The following is a 23,772-nucleotide window of genomic DNA, read 5'->3' as shown; positions in this document are numbered from 1 at the left end:
ACCTCTTCCGACAAGCCTACAACCTGCAGTAAGCACCGCTCCACCACACCGCTGCACGACTAGCTCTACCCTCACCTACAGTATCCCCATCCATCCTTTGTAGATTGTGAGCCCTCGCGGGCAGGGTCCTCTCTCCTCCTGTACCAGTTGCTGACTTGTATTGCTCAAGATTATTGTAATTGTTTTTGCTATGTATACCCCCTTTTCACATGTACAGCGCTATGGAATAAATGGCGCTATAATAAATAAAAATAATCTTAGGTTTTGTCTATTTAGTGGCCAGTGTGAACATGCACCTACACGTTGCATGCACACCAACTTATATTCCAGTACATCTCTTAAGGTTTTTTTTTTAACCCTCCAAATAGTATAACGGCACCCTCCAATCCCTCCACACTATATAATGGCTTGCACTAGCCCTCCAAACAGCATTCTGACCCCCACAAAGTGCTCTATACAGAATTATGGACGCCACAAAACCATTCACACTGTATAATGCCCTCCATACAGTGGTATGGGCACCCACATAGCCCTCCATACATTGATATGGGCACCCACATAGCCCTCCATACAGTGGTATGGGCACTCACATAGCCCTCCATACAGTGGTATGGGCACTCACATAGCCCTCCATACAGTGGTATGGGCACCCACATAGCCCTCCATACAGTGATATAGGCACCCACATAGCCCTCCATACAGTGATATGGGCAACCACACAGTCCCCCATACAGTATTATGGGCACCACACAGTCCCCCATACAGTATTATGGGCACCACACAGTCCTCCATACAGTATTATGGGCACCACACAGTCCTCCATACAGTATTATGAGGTCAACACAATCCTTCATCCATAAAAAAATAAACAGAAACTCACCGCTCCCTGTTCCAGACTGAACCAGTCTCAGCAGATCATCTTCTGACCCTCTGCACTGCTCTGGACCATTAATTAGAGCTGCAGTGAGATTTTTTGGATCTAGAGAATATGTCATAAGTGGCGTTATAAGTTTTACAGATCCAAGGCTGGGGTCATTGGAATACTGCCTGCACCCCCTGCTGTAAACAGGTAATTGAAGCAGGTTATCTGATGAAGACCAGACATGGAGTGTGAATACTTCGCAATTAACAGGTAACTGTCAATGTTGGATAGCCATCTGGACCAGCAGATGTGTCCCTGTATGTCTCTACTTGCACATATGTGTTAAAGTGAACCTGTTAGCTGATACATGTTGCTCACGGATTGAGTAGCATGTACCAGGCACTGGCTGTATTATCTCAGCCAGGTATGGTTGACTCTGAAACGTCGAGGCGTTGGGCAGCATGTATCAGCCAACAGGTTCACTTTAAACACAAGGGCATCAATACTTCACCTTGTGTAGCTTCTCTGACTATTTTTTTGTATTATAATTCTAGTTTTGCAGAATCATGTACATCCATGATCACGGAGTATATTCGCATCTGTGGGTAAAATCTGCAAAGGTTTTAGTAGCTGTTAACCGTCCAGCCCAATATCTCCCTGAATTATGGATATATCATATTCATGTGTGGTATGTATGGAATGCTTGAAGGTTGTTCAGTGATATGACGGCCATATTGTCTCTAGGAGGCTCCTGAGGGAAAATATGACTGACAGCAGAAATGAGGGCTACAACTGGACTAGAATCGAATCTGAATGTAATCAGTCATCCCTCTCTTACCTCAGTTGAGTGAGGAGTGAGGGGTCTGGTGAGACCCGTTATAACATGTCATCCAAGGGAGATCAGTGTCAGACCCCAGATGAGTATTGCAGATCTGTCCATATTTCCCGCGGCGTTCTCCTCCATCAGAAGCGCTTACAGACCTAAATTTGTAGGACATTTGTGTATTTATCCCTTTTGTTTTATACTGTTTTTCCTGTAGGTCTTTTTGCTATTTCATCTTTTGTAACCTTTTTTAAGCACTTTACTCTTTTTGTATATTAAATCTAAAATGTAATACGCTTGTTCTTGCTACTCTAAATGTACCCACAAACCCTGAAGAGGGCGAGTATAGCTTGTCTGTGTAACCCTGTATATGCCAGAGTGCAAGAAGAGAACCTATCAGGTGCTCAGGAAAGCTGGGTGGCTAGTGTGCCCCAGTGCAGGCATCTGACTGGCCTATCAAAACGGCAAGGGGTGTCAGCGAAAAACATGTGATGTGGATGTGAGAACTAACGGTGAGCTGTGCCTAGCTCATTGTCAGACTACTGCGATAGGGGAGTGAATGAGTGAGTGGGAAGCGGAGTCCCCCATTACAATAGCATCCAAGGCACTTATGTCAGAAGCGAGTGGAGTTCACGACAATTAGATGGCAGCGGTGGGGTACTTATACTAGAGGGGAGTGGAGAATTTAAGGACAGCTGAGATAACCAAGGGTGGAAAGCTTTAGGAGACAAACAGAAATGTTTAACCCTTGCAACAAAAGAACAAGGGAAATCTGAACTGTTAACTGAAAAGCAAAGTAGATCCAACCAGTGCAGGTGTGTGTATAGACAAACGCTGCGATCTTCCGATCCCTGAAATAGAGGAGACCACTTTCTGTCGCAGTATCCCAATAACAGTTTCTGACAGAAGACGTGGGCAATTAACTTTCCCAATAAGCCACATAAGAGACTGATTATTGTAGAAGGCCGAACCAACCGGTCACACTTAACTCTGCTCATTATTATTGTTTTATGCTACTTTTTATCACTTAATGTTTAGCAGAATTAAGTCTACTGACTCGCTGCTACTGTTAATGTATGACGATGGGGCTTATTGTAACTTGTATTCTTACCTGTAGTAGCTAAATAAAACCAAATAATTTACAGCTTTTTATAAAAGTTGATATAAAACAGTAAATCATACTAATTCTGTTATTCAGCCGTTGTGCATTGGACAACAACTCAACACAATATGATGACCCACAGCACCCTCAAACAATATGATGTTCCTTAGCACAGTATGTCACTAAAGAACCCCCCACATTATATGATGTTCTGACACAGGCCCCTTGCACACTATTATGTCCTCACACAGCCCACCTACACAGTATAATGTCCCCACACAGCCCACTTACACAGTATAATGTCCCCAAAAAGCCCACCTACACAGTATAATGTCCTCACACAGCCCACCTACAAAGTATTATGTCCCCACACATCCCACTTACACAGTATAATGTCCTCACACAGCCCACCTACAGTATAATGTCCCCACACAGTATAATGTCCCCACACAGTATAATGTCCCCACACAGCCCACCTACACAGTATAATGTCCACACACAGCCCACCTACACAGTATAATGTCCTCACACAGCCCACCTACACAGTATAATGTCCCCACACAGCCCACCTACACAGTATAATGTCCCCACACACCCCACCTACACAGTATAATGTCCCCACACATCCCACCTACACAGTATAATGTCCTCACACAGCCCACCTACACAGTATAATGTCCCCACACAGCCCACCTACACAGTATAATGTCCCAACACAGCCCACCTATACAGTATAATGTGCCCACACAGCCCACCTACATAGTATAATGTGCTCACAAAGCCCCATGCATGGTATTATGTCCCCACAAAGCCTTCCTGTACAGTGTGATGTCTCCAAACAGCCCTCCATGCAGTTTGAGATCCCTCATACACCCCCTTGCACAGTATTGTTTCCCCACACAGTCCACTTGCTCAGTAGTATGTCACCACACAGGCTGCTGACACAGTTTTATATCCCCACAATTTACCAAAATGTACTGTAAAAAATAAATCTCTTGCTGCTCCGGACTGTGCTGTGTACGGAGGCACAGCTGGGGAAATGTACTGCCGTCATCGCACCTATTGCGAGCTCATACACACGGGCTTGATGACGGAAGTGCTAGCTAATAGCTCTCCGTTCCATCTCTGCTTCACCGGTATCTGCATCCCAGTATTTCAACAGAGGCTCTCCCTAATGTTTAACCCCTTCACGCCACAGCCAATTTTTTGTTTTCATTTTTTTCGTCCCCTTCTTCCTAAAGCCATAACTTTTTATTTTTCTGTCCACATAGCTCAGTCCTTTGTCTGCCCTTATTCACACATTGATGTCAACTTCGACACATGGTAAGGTTTTTAAAATTAGACAGTGTAGGACCATCCCGAGTGGGTTCACCTTGTCGATGGTGGGATGGCTTAAATACACTGCTCAAAAAAATAAAGGGAACGCTCAAATAACACATCCTAGATCTGAATGAATAAAATATTCTCATTGAATAACTTGTTCTGTACAAAGTTGAATGTGCTGACAACAAAATCACACAAAAATTATCAATGGAAATCAAATTTATTAACCAATGGAGGCCTGGATTTGGAGTCACCCCCAAAATAAAAGTGGAAAAACACACTACAGGCTGATCCAACTTTGATGTAATGTCCTTAAAACAAGTCAAACTGTATTGTGTGTGCCCTCCACGTGTATGTATGACCTCCATACAACGCCTGGGCATGCTTCTGATGAGGTTGCGGATAGTCTTCTGTGGGATCTCCTCCCAGACATGGACTAAAGCATCCGCCAACTCCTGGACAGTCTGTGGTGCAACGTGACGTTGGTGGATGGAGCGAGACATGATGTCCCAGATGTGCTCAATCAGACTCAGGTCTGGGAAACGGGCGGGCAAGTCCATAGTTTCAATGCCTTCATCTTGCAGGAACCGCTGACACACTCCAGCCACATAAGGTCTAGCATTGTCCTGGATTAGGAGGAACCCAGGGCCAACCGCACCAGCATATGGTCTCACAAGGGGTCTGAGGATCTCATCTCGGTACCTAATGGCAGCAGGCGAGCACATGGAGGGCTGTGTGGTCCTCCAAAGAAATGCCACCCCACACCATTACTGACCCACTGCCAAACTGGTCATGCTGAAGGATGTTGCAGGCAGCAGATCGCTCTCCGCTGCGTCTCCAGACTCTGTCACGTCTGTCACATGTGCTCAGTGTGAACCTGCTTTCATCTATGAAGAGCACAGGGCGCCAGTTGCGACTTTGCCAATCCTGGTGTTCTGTGGCAAATGCCAAGCGTCCTGCAAGGTGTTGGGCTGTGAGCACAACCCCCATCTGTGGACGTCGGGCCCTCATACCACCCTCATGGATTCGGTTTCTAACTGTTTGTGCAGACACATGCACATTTGCGGCCAGCTGGAGGTCATTTTGCAGGGCTCTGGCAGTGCTCCTTCCTCCTTGCACAAAGGCGGAGGTAGCAGTCCTGCTGCTGGGTTGTTGCCCTCCTACGGCCCCCTCCACATCTCTTGTTGTACTGGCCTGTGTCCTGATAGCGCCTCCAGCCTCTGGACACTACGCTGACAGACACAGCAAACCTTCTTGCCACAGCTCGCATTGATGTGCCATCCTGGATGAGCTGCACTACCTGAGCAACTTCTGTGGGTTGTAGAGTCCGTCTCATGCTACCACGAGTGTGAAAGCACAACCAACATTCAAAAGTTACCAAAACATCAGCCAGAAAGCATTGGTACTGAGATGTGGTCTGTGGTCCCCACCTGCAGAACCACTCCTTTATTGAGGGTGTCTTGATAATTGCCAATAATTTCCATCTATTGTCTATTCCATTTGCACAACAGCATGTGAAATTGATTGTCAATCAGTGTTGCTTCCTAAGTGGACAGTTTGATTTCACAGAAGTTTGATTTACTTCGAGTTCTATTCTGTTATTTAAGTGTTCCCTTTATTTTTTTGAGCAGTGTACTATTTTTAACCAAAAACACTGTTACTAAGAACCCTATTTTATTTAAATGCACTTGCTTTTTATTTATTTACAGCAGGGTTTTTGTTCATTTTGCTTCTTGTAGGTTTTTCTGATTCATGGCCATTGTGAAACATGCATTTATGTGCCACATGTATACCAACTTAAACCAAGCTCAAATTTTGTGTTTTTTTCACATAGCTATGAGAGGTTATTTTCTGCGGGATGAATATATACACTTCTGAATGACATCATTCATTTTACCATGTGATGCGCTGGAAAGCGGGAAAAAAAATCAACGTACATTGAAATTGCAAAAAAAAGGGCAATTCCAATAGTTTTTTTAATTTACAAAAAAAAAAATTCTTGTGTTGCCATTTTCCGAGACCCGTAACATTTTTAATTTTCGGGATATGGGGCAATGTGAGGACTTATTTTTTGCACCCTGATATTTTTATTGATACCATTTTGGGGTAGATTTTCGGCATTTTGATTTTTTTTCTCGTTACACCGTTTACCGATTAGATGAATTTATTTTATATATTAATAAACTTTACGGATTTAGCAATTCCAAATGTTTATTTTTTATTTTAATCGCTTTATTGTTTAAAGGGGTAACATTTATTTTTTTATATTTTTAAAAACATTTTTTTTCACATTTTACTGTATTTATAAGATCCCTTCGGAGACGTGAATCTGCAGCACTACTATGTATAGTGAAAATCATGGTCTCCTATGAACGAAAGCTAAATACTGGCTTTTACAGCAGAACTGTCATGATGAGCATGGAGGTCTTCAGCAGACGCCCAGCTGTTATAGTAACCCATCGATGTCCCACTCCGCTCCACCCACAGCTGTTAAAGGCAGATGATGGCTGAATAATACAGCCATCATCTGCCGGGAAAGATGTTGCCTGTCAGTGACCAGACAAATGATATAACTGTATGTCATATGTCAATAAGGGGTCAATAGTGGAATAGCAAACCTTTTTAATTTTTTTTCTTTAAAAAACAATACTTTAAATTTTTTCAATTATTGAACAATTTTTTTTTATGATAGATTCCCTTTCATTATCTGATCCTTTTGTTCTCCAGGAGAAAAGCAGCTGCCAGAGGTCTCAGCCTCGCCAAACATTCATGTATAAGGAGAGGTTAAAATTTGACCGAACAAGTATTCACCTGACATCTATCATTTGTGTCACATTGTTATAATTCACATTGGTTATAAAATAACAGAGTTTTCTTTAAATATGAGGATATTCACTGTATTTATTGGTTATTACTCACCTGTGCTGTTATCTGTAGGAATCTCCACTTTAAACCAGTCATCACCCCCCACATATGTCTCTGTAGTATTAATATGGGTCAGGTCTTCACCCTGAAACACATATTGTAAAAGTCACAGACAGATGGAGAAGTCCCATCTATGATCAGCTCTAATCCTGCCATCTCCACCGTTCTCATTACACAAGTATAAAACATATAATACTAGTGGATAAAACAAGACTGAACACAAGACCTTCACAGCCGTCTACACATCAAAGTGGAGATCTCATGACACCTTCTCTCCATCTACCTGATGATCCTGAGGAACATCAGGATCTTGTTTACAGTCCTGTGGAAGAAGAGGACGGGGACATCTCTCTGGTGTTGTCCTCTTACTGGATAGAACTGGAGGAAACACATATAGGGACTGAATTCATTCTTTACATACAGATAATTATAGGCCATGTGTATTTAGTCCTGTCTCTTACCTGGTGATGTGAGGGGCTGGGGAACCTCCATCATGACGTCCTTGTACAGGTCTTTGTGTCCTTCTAAATACTCCCACTCCTCCATGGAGAAATAGACGGTGACATCCTCACACCTTATAGGAACCTGACACATACAATATACCATCATCACCCGATCCCTTCATAGCGTTACTGTATAATGTCCCAGCATTCCCAGCAGTGTCACCTCTCCAGTCAGCAGCTCAATCATCTTGTAGGTGAGTTCTAGGATCTTAGGGTCATTGATGTCCTCATGTATCAGGGGGTGAGGTGGAGGCCCCGTGATTGGGCTCAGGGGTCTTCCCCATCCCTCAGACACAGGGGCCTGAGAGCGCTCACTAGAGGTCTTCTTCACTATCGTGTAATCCTGGTTATGGAGAGACACATTAATGAATCTCACTACAGACATTTCCAGAGTCCTCACCTCTCCAGTCCTGTCCATCTGTTATTCCCATAGATAAGAATGATGTAATGTGACGTCATCAGAATCTCTCACCTCTCCAGTAAGCCGGAAGATGATCTCTAGGGTGAGGTGTAATATCCTCTCCGCCATCTTGTCCCGCTTACTATCCATCCTTAACGGATCTATCAGGAAAATTCTCTTTTATATAGAAGATCTACACTGAGAGGATCTGATATTGTAGGGACCTGAATGGGAAAAAGATGAGCCAATGTGAAGTCAAAGTTGTGATAAAATCACAGTTATATCAGCAGGAGATTACCATTAGAGGATTAGTAAACCTGCTGCCGTGTAGTCCTCCATATTCAAAGGGCTCTGTATAACACCACCACTGATTGGCAGCTTTCTGCCTACACACAGTGAACACAGAAGGCTGCCAATCAGTGGTGTGCGCGGGGTTATACAGAGCTCAGCTTTCAGAGAATTGGTAGATCTGCAGGAGATAAAACAGTGATTTTACATCATGCTTCTCTCAGAAGGGGCAACAGATTCCCTTTAAAGTATGTAATGGAAATCCATTAAACCCTGTTATAGCCAATAGAGTCTGTCTAGCATCACTGGTTTCTGGTATGCAAAGGATTCTGGACCTGGCTATTTTCATTTTAGAAAATAATATGAATAGAGCCCAAAAGGTATCTCCCTTTAGGCCATATACAGTGATTGCCGAAAGTTTGGCACTTGTGAAATTGTTCCAGAAAAATAATAATTGCCAGAAACTTATTGCAATTACACATGTTTTGTTATATACATGTTTATTTCCTTTGAGTGTATAGGAACAACACAAAAAAATGGAAAAAAAGGCAAATTGGACATAATTTCACACAGAACCCCAAAAATGGGCCAGACAAAATGGTTGGCACCCTCAACTTAATATTCGGTTACACACCGTTTGGAATAAATAACTGCAATCAATTGCTTTCCTTAACCATAAAAAAGCTTCTTACACCTCTCAACTGGAATTTTTGACCCCTCTTCTTTTACAAACTACTCCAGGTCTCTTATATTTGAAGGGTGTTTTCTCCCAACAGCAATTTTAAGATCTCCCCACAGGTGTTCAATAGGATTTAGATCCGGACTCATTGCTGGTCATTTCAGAATTCTCCAGCACTGTTTTCATCCATTCCTGGGTCTTCCTGAGGTACTGTATGTTTGGGGTCATTGTCCTGCTAGAAGACCGATGACTTAGGGCGCAAACTCCGCTTTCTGACACTCTGCACTATATTGCAACCTAAAATCCTTTGGTAATCTTCAGATATCATGATGCCTTGCATACAGTCAAGGCATCCAGTGCCCAAGGCAGCAAAACAACCCCAAAACATCTTTGAACCTCCACCATATTTAATAATAATAATCATAATTTTTATTGAAATAGCACCAACATATTCCGCAGCACTTTACAATTAAGTAGGGACATGTACAGACAATATAAACAATACAATGTATCACATTTCAAGAGTTACAGGAGGAGTGAGGGCCCTGCTCGCAAGCTTACAATCTATATGGAAATGGGGGGACACAATAGGTAGAACGTGGTCATCAGCCAGTATCTGTCTAAGGGCAGTTACTGTGTGGTGTTTGGTGCATGGAGGATGTGGAAAGAGATGAATAGGCAGGGGCAGATTAAGATAAACATTTAGGAGGGCACAAGGGAGAGTTAGGTTGGTGAGTTGAGGTGATAGGCTTGTCTAAACAGATGTGATTTTAAAGCACGTTTGAAGACATGGGGGCTAGATATTAGTTGGATCGTTTGGGGAAGCGCATTCCAGAAAACTTTTGCGGCATGAGAGAAGTCTTGTCTTAGAGATGGAGGTGTGAGGTTCGGATTAAGGAGGATGTTAGTTTAAGCTCAGTTGCAGAACGGAGGGCACGGGAGGGGCGATGGACAGAAATGAGGAATGAGATATAGAGCGGTGCTGAACTGTGGAGAGCTTTGTGGATGAGAGAGATGAGTTTGTATTGTATTCTGTGGTGAATGGGTAACCAGTGCAATGACTGGCAAGGGTAGAGGCGTCGGTGAAGCGGCCTGATAGAAATACGACCCTGGCTGCTGCATTCAGAATCGATTGGAGAGGAGAGAGTTTGGTTAGAGGGAGACCGATTAGAAGAGAGTTGCAGTAGTCCAGCGAGAGTGAATAAGAACGACAGTAAGAGTTATTGCAGTATCAAAGATGAGAAAAGGTCAGATTCTAGAGATGTTTGTATAAGGGGAATAAGGAAAGTTGTGTGTCAAATATGACTCGAAGACAGCGAACTTGCTACTTGGGAGTTATGGTGGCACCACCCAAGGAAGTTGCAAAGTCAGGCATAGGTAGGTTAGTAGAGGGAGGAATAACAAGGAGTTCAGTTTTGGAGAGATTCAGTTTCAGATAGAGGGAGGACATGATGTTAGAGACAGCGGACAATCACTGGTACTTTGTATTAGAGTAGGGGGGATGTCAGGTGAAGAGGTGTATAGTTAGGTGTCATCAGCATAGAGATAATACTCGACACCAAATCTGCTGATGGTTTGTACAATAGTGGCAGTATACAAGGAGAAGAGGAGGGGAAATAGGACTGATCCTTGTTGAACCCCAATAGTAAGGGGAAGATTAGAGGAAGAAGACCCGGCAAAAGATACAGTGAAGGAGTGACCAGAGAGATAGGAGGAGAATCAGGAGAGAGCAGTGTCCTTGAGGCCTATAGAGTGGAGCATAGTGAGGAGGAGCTTGTGATCCACAGTGTCAAAAGCGGAAGAGAGATCCAGGAGAAACAGCAGGGAGCAGTGACCATTAGATTTAGCTGTTAGTAGATCATTAGAGACTTTAGTGAGGGCAGTTTCAGTAGAGTGTGAGGAGCGGAAACCAGATTTTAAAGGGTCGAGAAGAGAGTTATCTGAGAGATAGCGTATTAGACGGGGTGGATCAACCGTTCCAGGAGTTTCGAGATAAAGGGAAGATTAGATACTGGTCTGTAGTTAGCAGAGCAGTTCTGGTCCTGGGATGGCTTTTTAAGTAAAGGGGTTATGATAGCATGGTTGAATGAAGAGGGAAAGAAACCCGAAGAAAGAGAGAGGTTATATTTGACAGTAGGTATAGTCTTCTTTTCTTTGTAGGCCTCATTCCATTTTCGGTAAACAGTAGAATGATGTGCTTTAGAAAAAAGCTCTATCTTGGTCTCATCTGTCCACAAGATGCTTTTCCAGAAGGATTTTGTCTTACGTAAATTTTGGCAAACTGCAGTCCAGCTTTTTTTTATGTCTTTGTGTCAGCAATGGGGTCCTCCTGGGTTTCCTGCCACAGCTTTTCATTCCACTGAAATGTCAACAGATAGTTCGGGCTGACACTGATGCACCCAGAGCCTGCAGAACAGCTTGAATTTCTTTGGAACTTGATTGGGCTGCTTATCCACCATCCACACTATCACTATCCACTTATCGACTATCTGGACACTCCTTCAACAATTTTTATCTGCTGTCCATGTCCAAGGAGATTAGCTACAGTACCATGGGTTGTAAACTTCTTGATTATGTTGCGCACCATAGACAAAGGAACATCAAGATCTCTGGAGATGGACATGTAACCTTTATATTGGTGATACTTTTCAACAATTTTGGTTCTCAATTCTTCAGACAGTTCTCTTCTCCTCTTTCTGTTCTCCATGCTTAGTGTGGCACATATACACACAATGCAAAGATTGAGCTATCTTCTCCCTTTATATCTGGTGTCAGGTGTGATTTTCATATTGCCCACCCCTGTTACTTGCCAGAGGTGAGTTTGAATGAGCATCAGATTCTCAAAACAAAGTTGTTTACCCACAATTTTGCAAAAGGTGACAACAATTTTATCGGGTCCATTTTGGGGGTTTTGTGTGAAATTATGTCCAATGTGCCTTTTTATCTCTGTTTTTTTGTGTTGTTCCAGTACACACAAAGGAAATAAACATCTGAAAAACAAAACGTATGTAACTGCAATACATTTCTGGGAGAAATACCGTACTTCATTTTCTGGAACAATTTCACAGTTGCCAACACTTTCGGTCATGACTGTATGTATGATAAGCCAGTGTTACTAATGTAATATTAATTCTCTGAAAACAACAGGGCTTCAAATTCCCGTTTTCTGTTCTGCAAAGATGTGAACAGAGCTTTAAGCTAAGAGAAGGCTCCACTGCAAGTTCAGTCATTTTGAGGCCGGATTTAGACTTTTTTTTTCTTTACAAGGAGTAGTTTATTTTTTTCATTGTGCTGGACCCATTTTTGGTCTGTGTAAGGTTTTTATAATTGTTGTGAAATCTTTTTTTTTTTTTTTTCATATGAAAGAAAAAATTCCTAGCTTTTCCTTCCTATTAACCCCTTCACCTCATTCACCATACATGTAAGACGCTGCGCTGCGTTTCTGCAAACCGCTGTACATATACGGCGCGGCTATTTCTGGTCACTGCGCTGCATTGTGTGGTGACTGAGTTAAGATGGCTTTGGTCTCTGACGTCAGACCATCCCTGCACATCACCCCGGAGGGCTGTACCGCTCCCCTCGCGTCGACGATTGCTGTGATTGACCGAACAATTCTGAGCAGCCAATCACAGCGATGTAACAATAAAGTAAGAAAAAAATAAATCAACTGATGGCGGGATCGCGACATCGCCTCTGTTGATTAACCCTTTTGGTGCTGAGTGGCTGAACAATAGCTCCTGACCAATCGGCGGAAAAAGGGTGGAGTTAAAATACCGATTACAGCTCTACACGCCATCTTCTCCTCAGATTTGTTGTGCAGAGCGGTTGTGTAGATCTTCTATTATGCGAGAAGAATTTGCATTGGTGGCCAGTGCGATCCTCCTGCGATCCTGTGCTGTGCTGCATGTTCTCTATCTGACCGATCTGTGATCACAGAAGCAGCAGTTCACAAATCTCTGTTCCAGCCGTAACCCAACTCCCAAACCCCCACCTGTCCAATTGGATTTTCACACACTTTTTGTTGTGCCTTTTACATGTGCGCGAAGTCCTGTTCTGATCATTTATGCTCAATTTTTGTGCGCTTTCCGTGGCCTCAGAGCTCTGATCAGTATCAGAATGGAGGGGTTAATGTCTTCTGTATACATGAGAACATCCAGCGTTATATTACTGTGCATATACACATGGCAGAACTGGGGGGAGGGGCACTATCTCCGGGAATGTAGGGGTTAATGTCCCCTGTATACATGAGAACATCCAGCGTTATATTACTGTGCATATACACATGGCAGAACTGGGGGAAGGGGGGGCACTATCTCTGGGAATGGAGGGGTTAATGTCCCCTGTATACATGAGCACATCCAGCGCTATATTACTGTACATATACACATGGTAAAACTGGGGGAAGGGGGGCACTATCTCCGGGAATGGAGGGGTTAATGTCCCCTGTATACATGAGCACATCCAGCGTTATATTACTGTACATATACACATGGCAGAACTGGGGGAAGGGGGCACTATCTCTGGGAATGGAGGGGTTAATGCCCCCTGTATACATGAGCACATCCAGCGTTATATTACTGTACATATACACATGGCAGAACTGGGGGAAGGGGGGCACTATCTCCGGGAATGGAGGGGTTAATGTCCCCTGTATACATGAGCACATCCAGCGTTATATTACTGTACATATACACATGGCAGAACTGGGGGAAGGGGGCACTATCTCCGGGAATGGAGGGGTTAATGCCCCCTGTATACATGAGCACATCCAGTGTTATATTACTGTACATATACCCATGTTAGAACTGGCGGAAGGGTGGCACTATCTCCAGGAATGGAGGGGTTAATGTCCCCTGTATACATGATCACATCCAGCGTTATATTACTGTACATATACACATAGCAGAACTGGGGGAAGGGGGCACTATTTCTGGGAATGGAGGGGTTAATGTCCCCTGTATACATGAGCACATCCAGCGCTATATTACTGTACATATACACATGGCAGAACTGGGGGAAGGGGGCACTATCTCCGGGAATGGAGGGGTTAATGCCCCCTGTATACATGAGAACATCCAAAGTTATATTACTGTACATATACACATGGCAGAACTGGGGGAAGGGGGTACTATCTCCAGGAATGGAGGTGTTAATGTCCCCTGTATACATGAGCACATCCAGCGTTATATTACTGTACATATACACATGGCTGAACTGGGGGAAGGGGGCACTATCTCCGGGAATGGAGGGGTTAATGCCCCCTGTATACATGAGCACATCCAGCGTTATATTACTGTACATATACACATGGCAGAACTGGGGGAAGGGGGGCACTATCTCCGGGAATGGAGGGGTTAATGTCCCCTGTATACATGAGCACATCCAGCGTTATATTACTGTACATATACACATGGCAGAACTGGGGTAAGGGGGCACTATCTCCGGGAATGGAGGGGTTAATGCCCCCTGTATACATGAGCACATCCTGCGTTATATTACTGTACATATACACATGGCAGAACTGGGGGAAGGAGGGCACTATCTCCGGGAATGGAGGGGTTAATGTCCTCTGTATACATGAGCACATCCAGCGTTATATTACTGTACATATACACATGGCTGAACTGGGGGAAGGGGGGCACTATCTCCGGGAATGGAGGGGTTAATGTCCCCTGTATACATGAGCACATCCAGCGTTATATTACTGTACATATACACATGGCAGAACTGGGGGAAGGGGGGCACTATCTCCGGGAATGGAGGGGTTAATGCCCCCTGTATACATGAGCACATCCAGCGTTATATTACTGTACATATACACATGGCAGAACTGGGGGAAGGGGGGCACTATCTCCGGGAATGGAGGGGTTAATGTCCCCTGTATACATGAGCACATCCAGCGTTATATTACTGTACATATACACATGGCAGAACTGGGGGAAGGGGGCACTATCTCCGGGAATGGAGGGGTTAATGCCCCCTGTATACATGAGCACATCCAGCGTTATATTACTGTACATATACACATGGCAGAACTGGGGGAAGGGGGTCACTATCTCTGGGAATGAAGGGGTTAATGCCCCCTGTATACATGATCACATCCAGCGTTATATTACTGTACATATACACATGGCAGAACTGGGGGAAGGGGGGCACTATCTCCGGGAATGGAGGGGTTAATGTCCCCTGTATACATGAGCACATCCAGCGTTACATTACTGTACATATACACATGGCAGAACTGGGGGAAGGGGGCACTATCTCTGGGAATGAAGGGGTTAATGCCCCCTGTATACATGAGCACATCCAGCGTTATATTACTGTACATATACACATGGCAGAACTGGGGGAGGGGTTAATGTCCCCTGTATACATGAGCACATCCAGCGATATATTACTGTACATATACACATGGCAGAACTGGGGGGAGGGGGCACTATCTCCGGGAATGGAGGGGTTAATGTCCCCTGTATACATGAGCACATCCAGCGTTATATTACTGTACATATACACATGGCAGAACTGGGGGGAGGGGGGCACTATCTACGGGAATGGAGGGGTTAATGCCCCCTGTACACATGAGCACATCCAGCATTATATTACTGTACATATACACATGGTAGAACTGGGGGAAGGGGGCACTATCTCCGGGAATGGAGGGGTTAATGCCCCCTGTACACATGAGCACATCCAGCATTATATTACTGTACATATACACATGGCAGAACTGGGGGGAGGGGGCACTATCTCCGGGAATGGAGGGGTTAATGCCCCCTGTACACATGAGCACATCCAGCGTTGTATTACTGTACATATACACATGGTAGAACTGGGGGGAGGGGGGCACTATCTCCGGGAATGGAGGGGTTAATGCCCCCTGTACACATGAGCACATCCAGCGTTATATTACTGTACATATACACATGGTAGAACTGGGGGAAGGGGGCACTATCTCCGGGAATGGAGGGGTTAATGCCCCCTGTACACATGAGCACATCCAGCATTATATTACTGTACATATACACATGGCAGAACTGGGGGGAGGGGGCACTATCTCCGGGAATGGAGGGGTTAATGCCCCCTGTACACATGAGCACATCCAGCGTTATATTACTGTACATATACACATGGCAGAACTGGGGGAAGGGGGGCACTATCTCCGGAAATGGAGGGGTTAATGTCCCCTGTATACATGAGCACATCCAGCGTTATATTACTATACATATACACATGGTAGAACTGGGGGGAGGGGGGCACTATCTCCGGGAATGGAGGGGTTAATGCCCCCTGTACACATGAGCACATCCAGCGTTATATTACTGTACATATACACTTGGCAGAACTGGGGGGAGGGGGGCACTATCTCCAGGAATGGAGGGGTTAATGTCCCCTGTATACATGAGCACATCCAGCGTTATATTACTGTACATATACACATGGCAGAACTGGGGGAAGGGGGCACTATCTCCAGGAATGGAGGGGTTAATGTCCCCTGTATACATGAGCACATCCAGCGTTATATTACTGTACATATACACATGGTAGAACTGGGGGGAGGGGGCTCTATCTCCGGGAATGGAGGGGTTAATGCCCCCTGCGCCCAGTAATGGGGGTCTCCACATACCTCCACCTGCGGAGCCGCCACCACACATATGGCTGTTCTGTGTGCACAGGACCTGTGATGAGGTCACAGGAGGGGAGGAGTCAGGGGTCACATGATCAGGGGCCTCAGTGGATGCAGGACTCTGCTGTGCTGGTTGTCATGGTGCTGGATGAGGTGAAGGTTATGTGTGGGGTCAGGAGGGGTTTACAGTGTGGATGTAGCAGAGCCGCGTGTGTACGAGGCGTCCGGAGCGGAGCCGCGTGTGTACGAGGTGTACGGAGCAGAGCCGCGTGTGTACGAGGTGTACGGAGCAGAGCCGCGTGTGTACGAGGTGTCCGGAGCGGAGCCGCGTGTGTACGAGGTGTACGGAGCAGAGCCGCGTGTGTACGAGGTGTACGGAGCAGAGCCGCGTGTGTACGAGGTGTACGGAGCAGAGCCGCGTGTGTACGAGGTGTACGGAGCAGAGCCGCGTGTGTACGAGGTGTACGGAGCAGAGCCGCGTGTACGAGGTGTACGGAGCGGAGCCGCGTGTGTACGAGGTGTACGGAGCGGAGCCGCGTGTGTACGAGGTGTACGGAGCGGAGCCGCGCGTGTACGAGGCGTACGGAGCGGAGCCGCGCGTGTACGAGGCGTACGGAGCAGAGCCGCGCGTGTACGAGGCGTACGGAGCGGAGCCGCGCGTGTACGAGGTGTACGGAGCGGAGCCGCGCGTGTACGAGGTGTACGGAGCGGAGCCGCGCGTGTACGAGGCGTCCGGAGCGGAGCCGCGCGTGTACGAGGCGTCCGGAGCGGAGCCGCGTGTGTACGAGGCGTCCGGAGAGGAGCCGCGCGTGTACGAGGCGTACGGAGCGGAGCCGCGCGTGTACGAGGCGTACGGAGCGGAGCCGCGCGTGTACGAGGTGTACGGAGCGGAGCCGCGCGTGTACGAGGTGTACGGAGCGGAGCCGCGCGTGTACGAGGTGTACGGAGCGGAGCCGCGCGTGTATGACTCGCCCCCTGGGCCGTGGGGCACTCGGATCCGGGCAATAGGGAGACGATAGGGGTAGTAGTGGCGACCCGGTTCCGTGGCTCAGGGTGGTGAGGCCAGTGGTAGTCTGCTACGTTCTGCTGATAATGTCCGACTACGCCACCCGTGGATTGCGGTTATTAGGAACCGCCGCTGCATGCAGACCGCTGGGGCTGATGAGGTGTGCAGCCAGGGTAGTGTGACTCCCCACGGGAAGAGTGCGGCCCCAGGGCAGTATAATGGATAGTGGGAGTGATGGTAGTGAGAGTCCCAGTGCTGATAGTGCTGGAGGAGCAAGGAGCACACAGACAACAGGTTGCAGTCCAGGGTCTTTACTAGAACAGGTAAATTGACCCACAAACAGTCCCAGCTAGGAGGGGACCTGGATGTCTGAGAGTAACGGGGAAATTGGCCCTGGTCAGGGTGAGTGTGTAGGCCTACCGTGCTTTCTGTGCTCCTTCTGGCTATCTCCTCGTTATAGGGTAACAGCCCACGTTTCCGAGCTTTCCGTGTATTCTCGCCTGTATGGCCTGCGACGTGGGTTCCTTTCTGCTCCCAGCCTTGTACGGCTCTGCTGGTCCCTTCTGTTGTGGCAGAGCCTCCAGGCTTCTTAGGCCAAGGAATATACAGTCCCCTGCGAACTGGTTATCTGCTGGAGGATGTAGAATCCTCCCAGCCTCAGACACCAAAGTCTGGTAAAGTTAAGTCCTTTATCTGCCAAGACAGGCTCTCTTCGCCTCTTGTCTCTGGCTTGTGGCTCTCCTCCTGCCACACTTCCTCTTAGGTGCAGTGCAACTGTCTGTCCCTGCTCTGCTCTGGGACAAGTCTCAGTGCTGAGACAGGTGATCAAGTTCTCTCTAACCCTGCCCCCAGTACCAGCTTTTATAGGGGCAGCCAGCTCCCCCTACTGGCCTGAGACAGGAGGCATTGCATGCTAATGTTCCCCTGACTAGAGAACCTCCCCCTTGCTCTCAGACACAGCTTTATTTACACTTGTGGCATCCAGGCCAGGGTGACACATTCCCCCCTAGTGAAATTTAGTACTTCCGGACTAAACAATAAACAGAGACAATATGCATAACCATAAAACATTAATAGACAAACGACGCACAGATTGAGTTCTTAAGGTCACAGTGTGGTCTGTGACCGGGTGTCCATATCACCAGAACAACGGGAGCCTTAACCAGGTGGGGGTCTGTCCTACCCCACGTCCTTTACAGTCTTAGTTCATTCCTGGGTTAGGCTCCGAACGCAGTCCATGCAAAGTCCCGGTTATAAAAGTCCATAACCTTTGAGTCCTTACGGTAGCTGCAAGAAACTGAAACACACTATTAATAAACATGCAGGTAACTTTAGCAAACATTTCAACATTTGGCAACAAGGTTATTTACAATTTTAGTACACTCTATATTCTCCAGCGAGCGGGTATCTGCCCCTTTGTGCTCCTGGTTGACCTACGTAGCCCACTGTCTGGTGGTGGACCAACCTGGCTTTCCCCACTAGCGTTAGGGGCACAGCTACCAGCTGGGTGTACAGGTAGGGCAGGCAGCTGTCTGCGGGTCCTTTGGCTTACCGCAGGCATGGCAGGCTCACTGTCAGCAGAGGGTTGACTCTCCTGGGCTGCTGGTACAGGCTCTTCTGCCTCTGGAACTGCTTGCTCCTCTTCACCTTCCGGCTCTGGTGTTGGTTGTTGCTGTGCCGGTTGCAGGAAATGCAGGACGGGTACCACTATGGCATCATTTATGCGAGTCCAGGACTGAGGGAACTCTCCGAGAACGGTGCTGATCATTTCTTCCTTGTCCTCTGCGGGTTCAAGGTCACTCTGATCCTCTTCTGCACTACGGAGTTGCTCGGGGCACCTTTTGAGGTGGTCTCTGGAGACGACACTAGTGGTTTCTCCTCCGTCCTTGGTGATTACGCACACCTTTGGGTTGTCGTGGTCAGACTGCAGTACGGTGTAGGGTTCCCTTTCCCACTGGTCGTCCAACTTATGTAGCCTTCTCTTCCGCTTCAGGACTTGCTCACCAGGTTCTAGGGGACCAGCAGGGGCATGTTGATTGAAGAGTTTTTCTTGCCTCTCTCTCACCTGGGCCAGGCTCTTCTCCACACTCTCCTGTACCTTTTTGTACTGCAGTTGCCTTTCCGTATCCCAGTCCGCATCCGGGGAGGTGTCCTCAGGTATTAGGACTCCCATTTCCAGGTCTACGGGCAGCTTACCTGGTCTAGCTCGCATCAGGTAAGCCGGGGTGCAGTTTGTAGCATTCACCGGGATATGATTGTATAAGTCTATCAGGTCCGGCAGTTTTTCTGGCCACAGGCTGCGTTCCTCCAGGGGCAACGTCTTCAGGAGATCAATGACTATATTGTTCATCTTCTCACACATCCCGTTGGTTTGTGGGTGGTAAGGCGTTGTCCGAATCTTCTTACAGCCATAGAGGTTGCAGAACTCTTGGAAGATTTCAGCCTCGAACGCTGGGCCCTGGTCTGTCAGGACCTGTTCCGGATACCCGTGTGGACGACAGAAGTATTGCTGGAAGGCTCTGGCCGCTGTTTGGGCTGTCAAGTCTTTTACCGGGACCACCACGAGAAAACGGGAATAGTGGTCCACGATTGTCAGGGCGTAGATGTACCCTGACCGGCTTGGAGCCAACTTGACGTGGTCTAGAGCTACCAGCTCAAGAGGCTGCGTGGTGACGATGGGCCTCAAGGGTGTCTTCTGGCTGGTGCGGTCCTTCCTCCTTAGGTGACAAGGGCCACAGTCTCTGCACCACTTTTCTACTGCTCCTCTCATGCCGACCCAAAAGAACCTTCCTCTTAGCAGGAACTCCAGTTTCTTCCAACCGAAGTGTCCCGCTCTGTCATGGTAAGCCCCCAGGACCATAGCTGCATCCCGCCTTGGGACCACGACTTGCCAGGTCAGCTCGTGCGTCCGGTGGTTAACAATCCTTCTGCACAACTTGCCTTCATAGAGGAACAGCTTGCTCTTCTCCTTCCATAGCTGCTTGGCTTCCTCTGGGGCATCTGGATCTAGGCGGGCGTCTTCCCGGGTCAGCAGATCTTTCACCAGGCGGACTGCAGGGTCACTATCTTGGGTCTTGGCCCAGCTGTGGTGAGGTAGGGGATTGATCATCACAGTTGTTAGATCCTCCTCCTTCACGCGGTGAGAGTGTTGAGCGGCTCCATACCGGTGAAACGCGGGGAGTTCTACCTCCTCCAGCTCTTCTGGGTCTTCGTCACCCTCAGGTAAGTGAGGCATTCTTGATAGGGCGTCCGCGTTGGCATTGGTTTTGCCTGCCCGGTACTTGATCACGAAGTCATAGTTGGAGAGACGGGCCATCCACCGCTGTTCCAGGGCACCCAGTCTTGCATTGTCCAGGTGTGTCAACGGGTTGTTGTCCGTGTACACGGTGAACTTTGCGGAGGCCAGGTAATGCTTGAAGCGTTCCGTCACGACCCACACCACCGCCAAGAATTCTAGCTTGAAGGAGCTGTAATTCTCCGGGTTCCTCTCGGTGGGCCTCAGCTTCCAGCTGGCGTATGCGATCACCCGTTCTCTGCCCTGTTGGTTTTGGGACAGTACGGCTCCCAGTCCTACATTACTGGCGTCTGTGTAGAGAATGAAAGGCTGGCCATAATCAGGGTAGGCCAGGATCTCGTCCCCTGTGAGGGCCATCTTTAGCTGGCGGAAGGACTCCTCTTCCGGTTTATCCCACTTGAAGGGCGGCTTTTGGCTCCTGGACTTAGACTGTCCGATCAGGAGGTCCTGCATAGGAGCTGCCATCTTAGTGAACCCGGGGATGAATCTTCGGTAGTAGCCTACCAACCCGAGAAACTGTCTCACCTCTTTGATGTTCGAGGGGCTTGGCCAGCTCTTGATTGCCGTGACCTTGTCAGGGTCGGGGGCCACTCCTTCCGCGCTTACCACGTGTCCTAGGTACTGGACCTTTGGTTTCAGCAGGTGACACTTCGATGGTTTTACCTTCAGGCCATAGCCTGCCAGGGCTTCGAACACCTCGGCCAGGTGCTTTAGGTGGTCCTCGTAGGTCTTCGAATAAACGATCACGTCGTCCAGGTAAAGGAGGACCGTCTCGAAGTTTCGGTGCCCTAGACAGCATTCCATCAGCCGCTGGAAGATCCCTGGTGCGTTGCAGAGCCCGAAAGGCATACAGTTGAACTCGCTCAGTCCCATCGGGGTGGTGAAGGCGATCTTCTCCTTGTCAGCCTCTGCCACAGGAACCTGCCAGTACCCGCTAGTAAGGTCCAAAGTAGAAAAGAAGTTAGCTGATTTTAGTGCGGCTAAAGACTCCTCTATTCTAGGCAGCGGATATGCGTCTTTGTGGGTGATACGGTTGATTTGTCTATAGTCGACGCACATTCTCATGGTGCCGTCTTTATTTTTCACCAGAGCCAAGGGGGCTGCCCAGGGGCTACAGCTGTCTCTAATGACCCCAGCTTCTTTCATTTCTCTTAGCATGCCCTTGGCGTTCTGATAATGTGCAGGGGGTACAGGCCTGTGTCTCTCTTTTATTGGTGGGTGGCTCCCTGTGGGGATGTGGTGTTCTATCCCCTTTACTCTGCGGAAGTCTAGCGGGTGCTTACTAAAGACTCTCTCGTACTCCTGTACCACCCGGTAGACTCCTTGTTTTTGGTGCAGGGGAGTGGAGTCAGCACCCACATGGAGTTTCTGGCACCAGTCCTCCTTTTGTTTCTGGGAGCCATTACCCTCCGCCTGAGGAGATGGAGGCAAGGGTTCCACCGCCCTGATAGCTTTGTGTTCGACAACAAACAGTTTGGCGTGTGTAGCGTACCTGGGTAAGTGTACCTCCCTCTCCTCAATGTTGAGGATGCGGACGGGCACCCTCCCATGACGGACATCAACCACCCCCCGGGCTGTCAAAATGGTGGGCCTGCTGTCTGAGTACACGGGTTCTACCATGGCTTGGTAGTCTCTACCTCTCAACCCGATTGCAGTCCGACACCAGATCATCATTTCACTTTTGGGAGGCATGGAAATGGGGAATGGGTCACTCAGTCTTACGCTACCGATCTCACCACCAGACAGTTCTACCTGCTGCCGTCTCATCAGGGCTTTTATCTCCTTGTTGAGGACTCTCTGTTGGCTGGAACTAGCAGTCACCGCCACCTGTTGTAGAATTACAATTACCTCTGAAAGACAATTTTCAATTACATTAGTACCCACAGTTATTTTAGGGTGACTTTCACGACGGTCAATGTCCACAATAATTACTCCCTGTGCCGGCAGTTCAACTTTACCAATTTTAATGGTCATCTCCTTGAACCCCATCTGCGGCACGGGTAAGCCATTACTGGCGATGATGCTCAAGTTACTGTCTGGATACCGTGTGATATCAGCATCAGTCCAATACTGCTTAAAAAGTACATAAGGGATAGTGGTTACTTGTGACCCAGTATCCAGCAAGGCGCTCATGGGGATACCGTCCAGCACCACGGGTAAAACCGGGCGCCCCCCAACGTACTTATCACGCCAATTATAAGGGCCTGGTGATCTTATGCCTGGGGGTTGGCCCTCTGCCCCAAGTTGGACCCGTTTAAATTACAGTACCTGGAAATGTGTCCGGGCTGGTTGCATCGACGGCAAATGGGCTGTCCATCCTCTGCGTAGCGGTCTGTGGGCCTCCCTCGGAACGACGGGATCCTCCTCTGTCGACGCCACGGGACATACTCCGGACTTGAAGCCAGCTCGATGGGTCTTGACGGGTTCACTTGCAACGCCTGGACGGTCCTGGTCAACGCCGCGACGCTCCTGGTCAGCTCCTGGACTTGGTGGTGCAGGTCTTTCGACGGGGCTTGGTTCAGGGCCTGTGCATCAGCCCCCACGGGGTCCATAGAGGAGGGCGCCGCCTCCTGGTGGTAGGTGAGAGCAGGGCGCCGGGGGTTTATAGCGCCACTGGTTGCAGATTCACGGAGCACCCTTATGGCCCTATCCTTAAATTGGGCAAAGGTCAGGTCGGGGTTCTGAAAGAACATGAGGCGCAGTTGGGCCCTGTGGGCGCTAGACAGCAGACCTTCTATGAATTGTTCTGTTAGCAGCTTATCCGTTTCCTGCACACTGACAGGGTCAGTTTGTTGAATAGCCCTCAAGGCTTCCTGCAGATTTAGGGCATAGTCTCTTATGCTGTCCTGCGCCCGCTGCTTACATCCATAGAACCTCATTTTAATCTCAGCGGAGGTACGTGTGTCAAAGGTACCCCGCAGCCGGGCCAGAATACCCTTCAC

General features: G+C 47.8%; 1 protein-coding gene across 1 annotated transcript in view; it reads right to left on the bottom strand.

Moving 5' to 3' along the window:
• LOC141271950 (uncharacterized) overlaps nt 1-16,600 on the bottom strand; it is a 38,293-nt gene extending 21,693 nt beyond the window's left edge. The window contains exons 1-6 of the mRNA XM_073682200.1: nt 16,530-16,600; nt 8,011-8,162; nt 7,702-7,881; nt 7,497-7,620; nt 7,319-7,413; nt 7,030-7,120 (exon numbers count right to left, since the gene is read on the bottom strand). Coding sequence (XP_073538301.1) covers nt 7,030-7,120; nt 7,319-7,413; nt 7,497-7,620; nt 7,702-7,881; nt 8,011-8,088 — 568 coding nt within the window. The 5' untranslated portion in view covers nt 8,089-8,162; nt 16,530-16,600. The remainder of the gene's footprint in view (nt 1-7,029; nt 7,121-7,318; nt 7,414-7,496; nt 7,621-7,701; nt 7,882-8,010; nt 8,163-16,529) is intronic.
• Nucleotides 16,601-23,772: the final 7,172 nt, after the last annotated feature.

Source organism: Phyllobates terribilis, unplaced genomic scaffold (assembly GCF_046119375.1).
Source record: "Phyllobates terribilis strain yellow unplaced genomic scaffold, ASM4611937v1 Scaffold_5__5_contigs__length_657084704, whole genome shotgun sequence".
Classification (NCBI taxonomy): domain Eukaryota; kingdom Metazoa; phylum Chordata; class Amphibia; order Anura; family Dendrobatidae; genus Phyllobates; species Phyllobates terribilis.
This window is presented reverse-complemented; position numbering and strand designations above follow the sequence as displayed.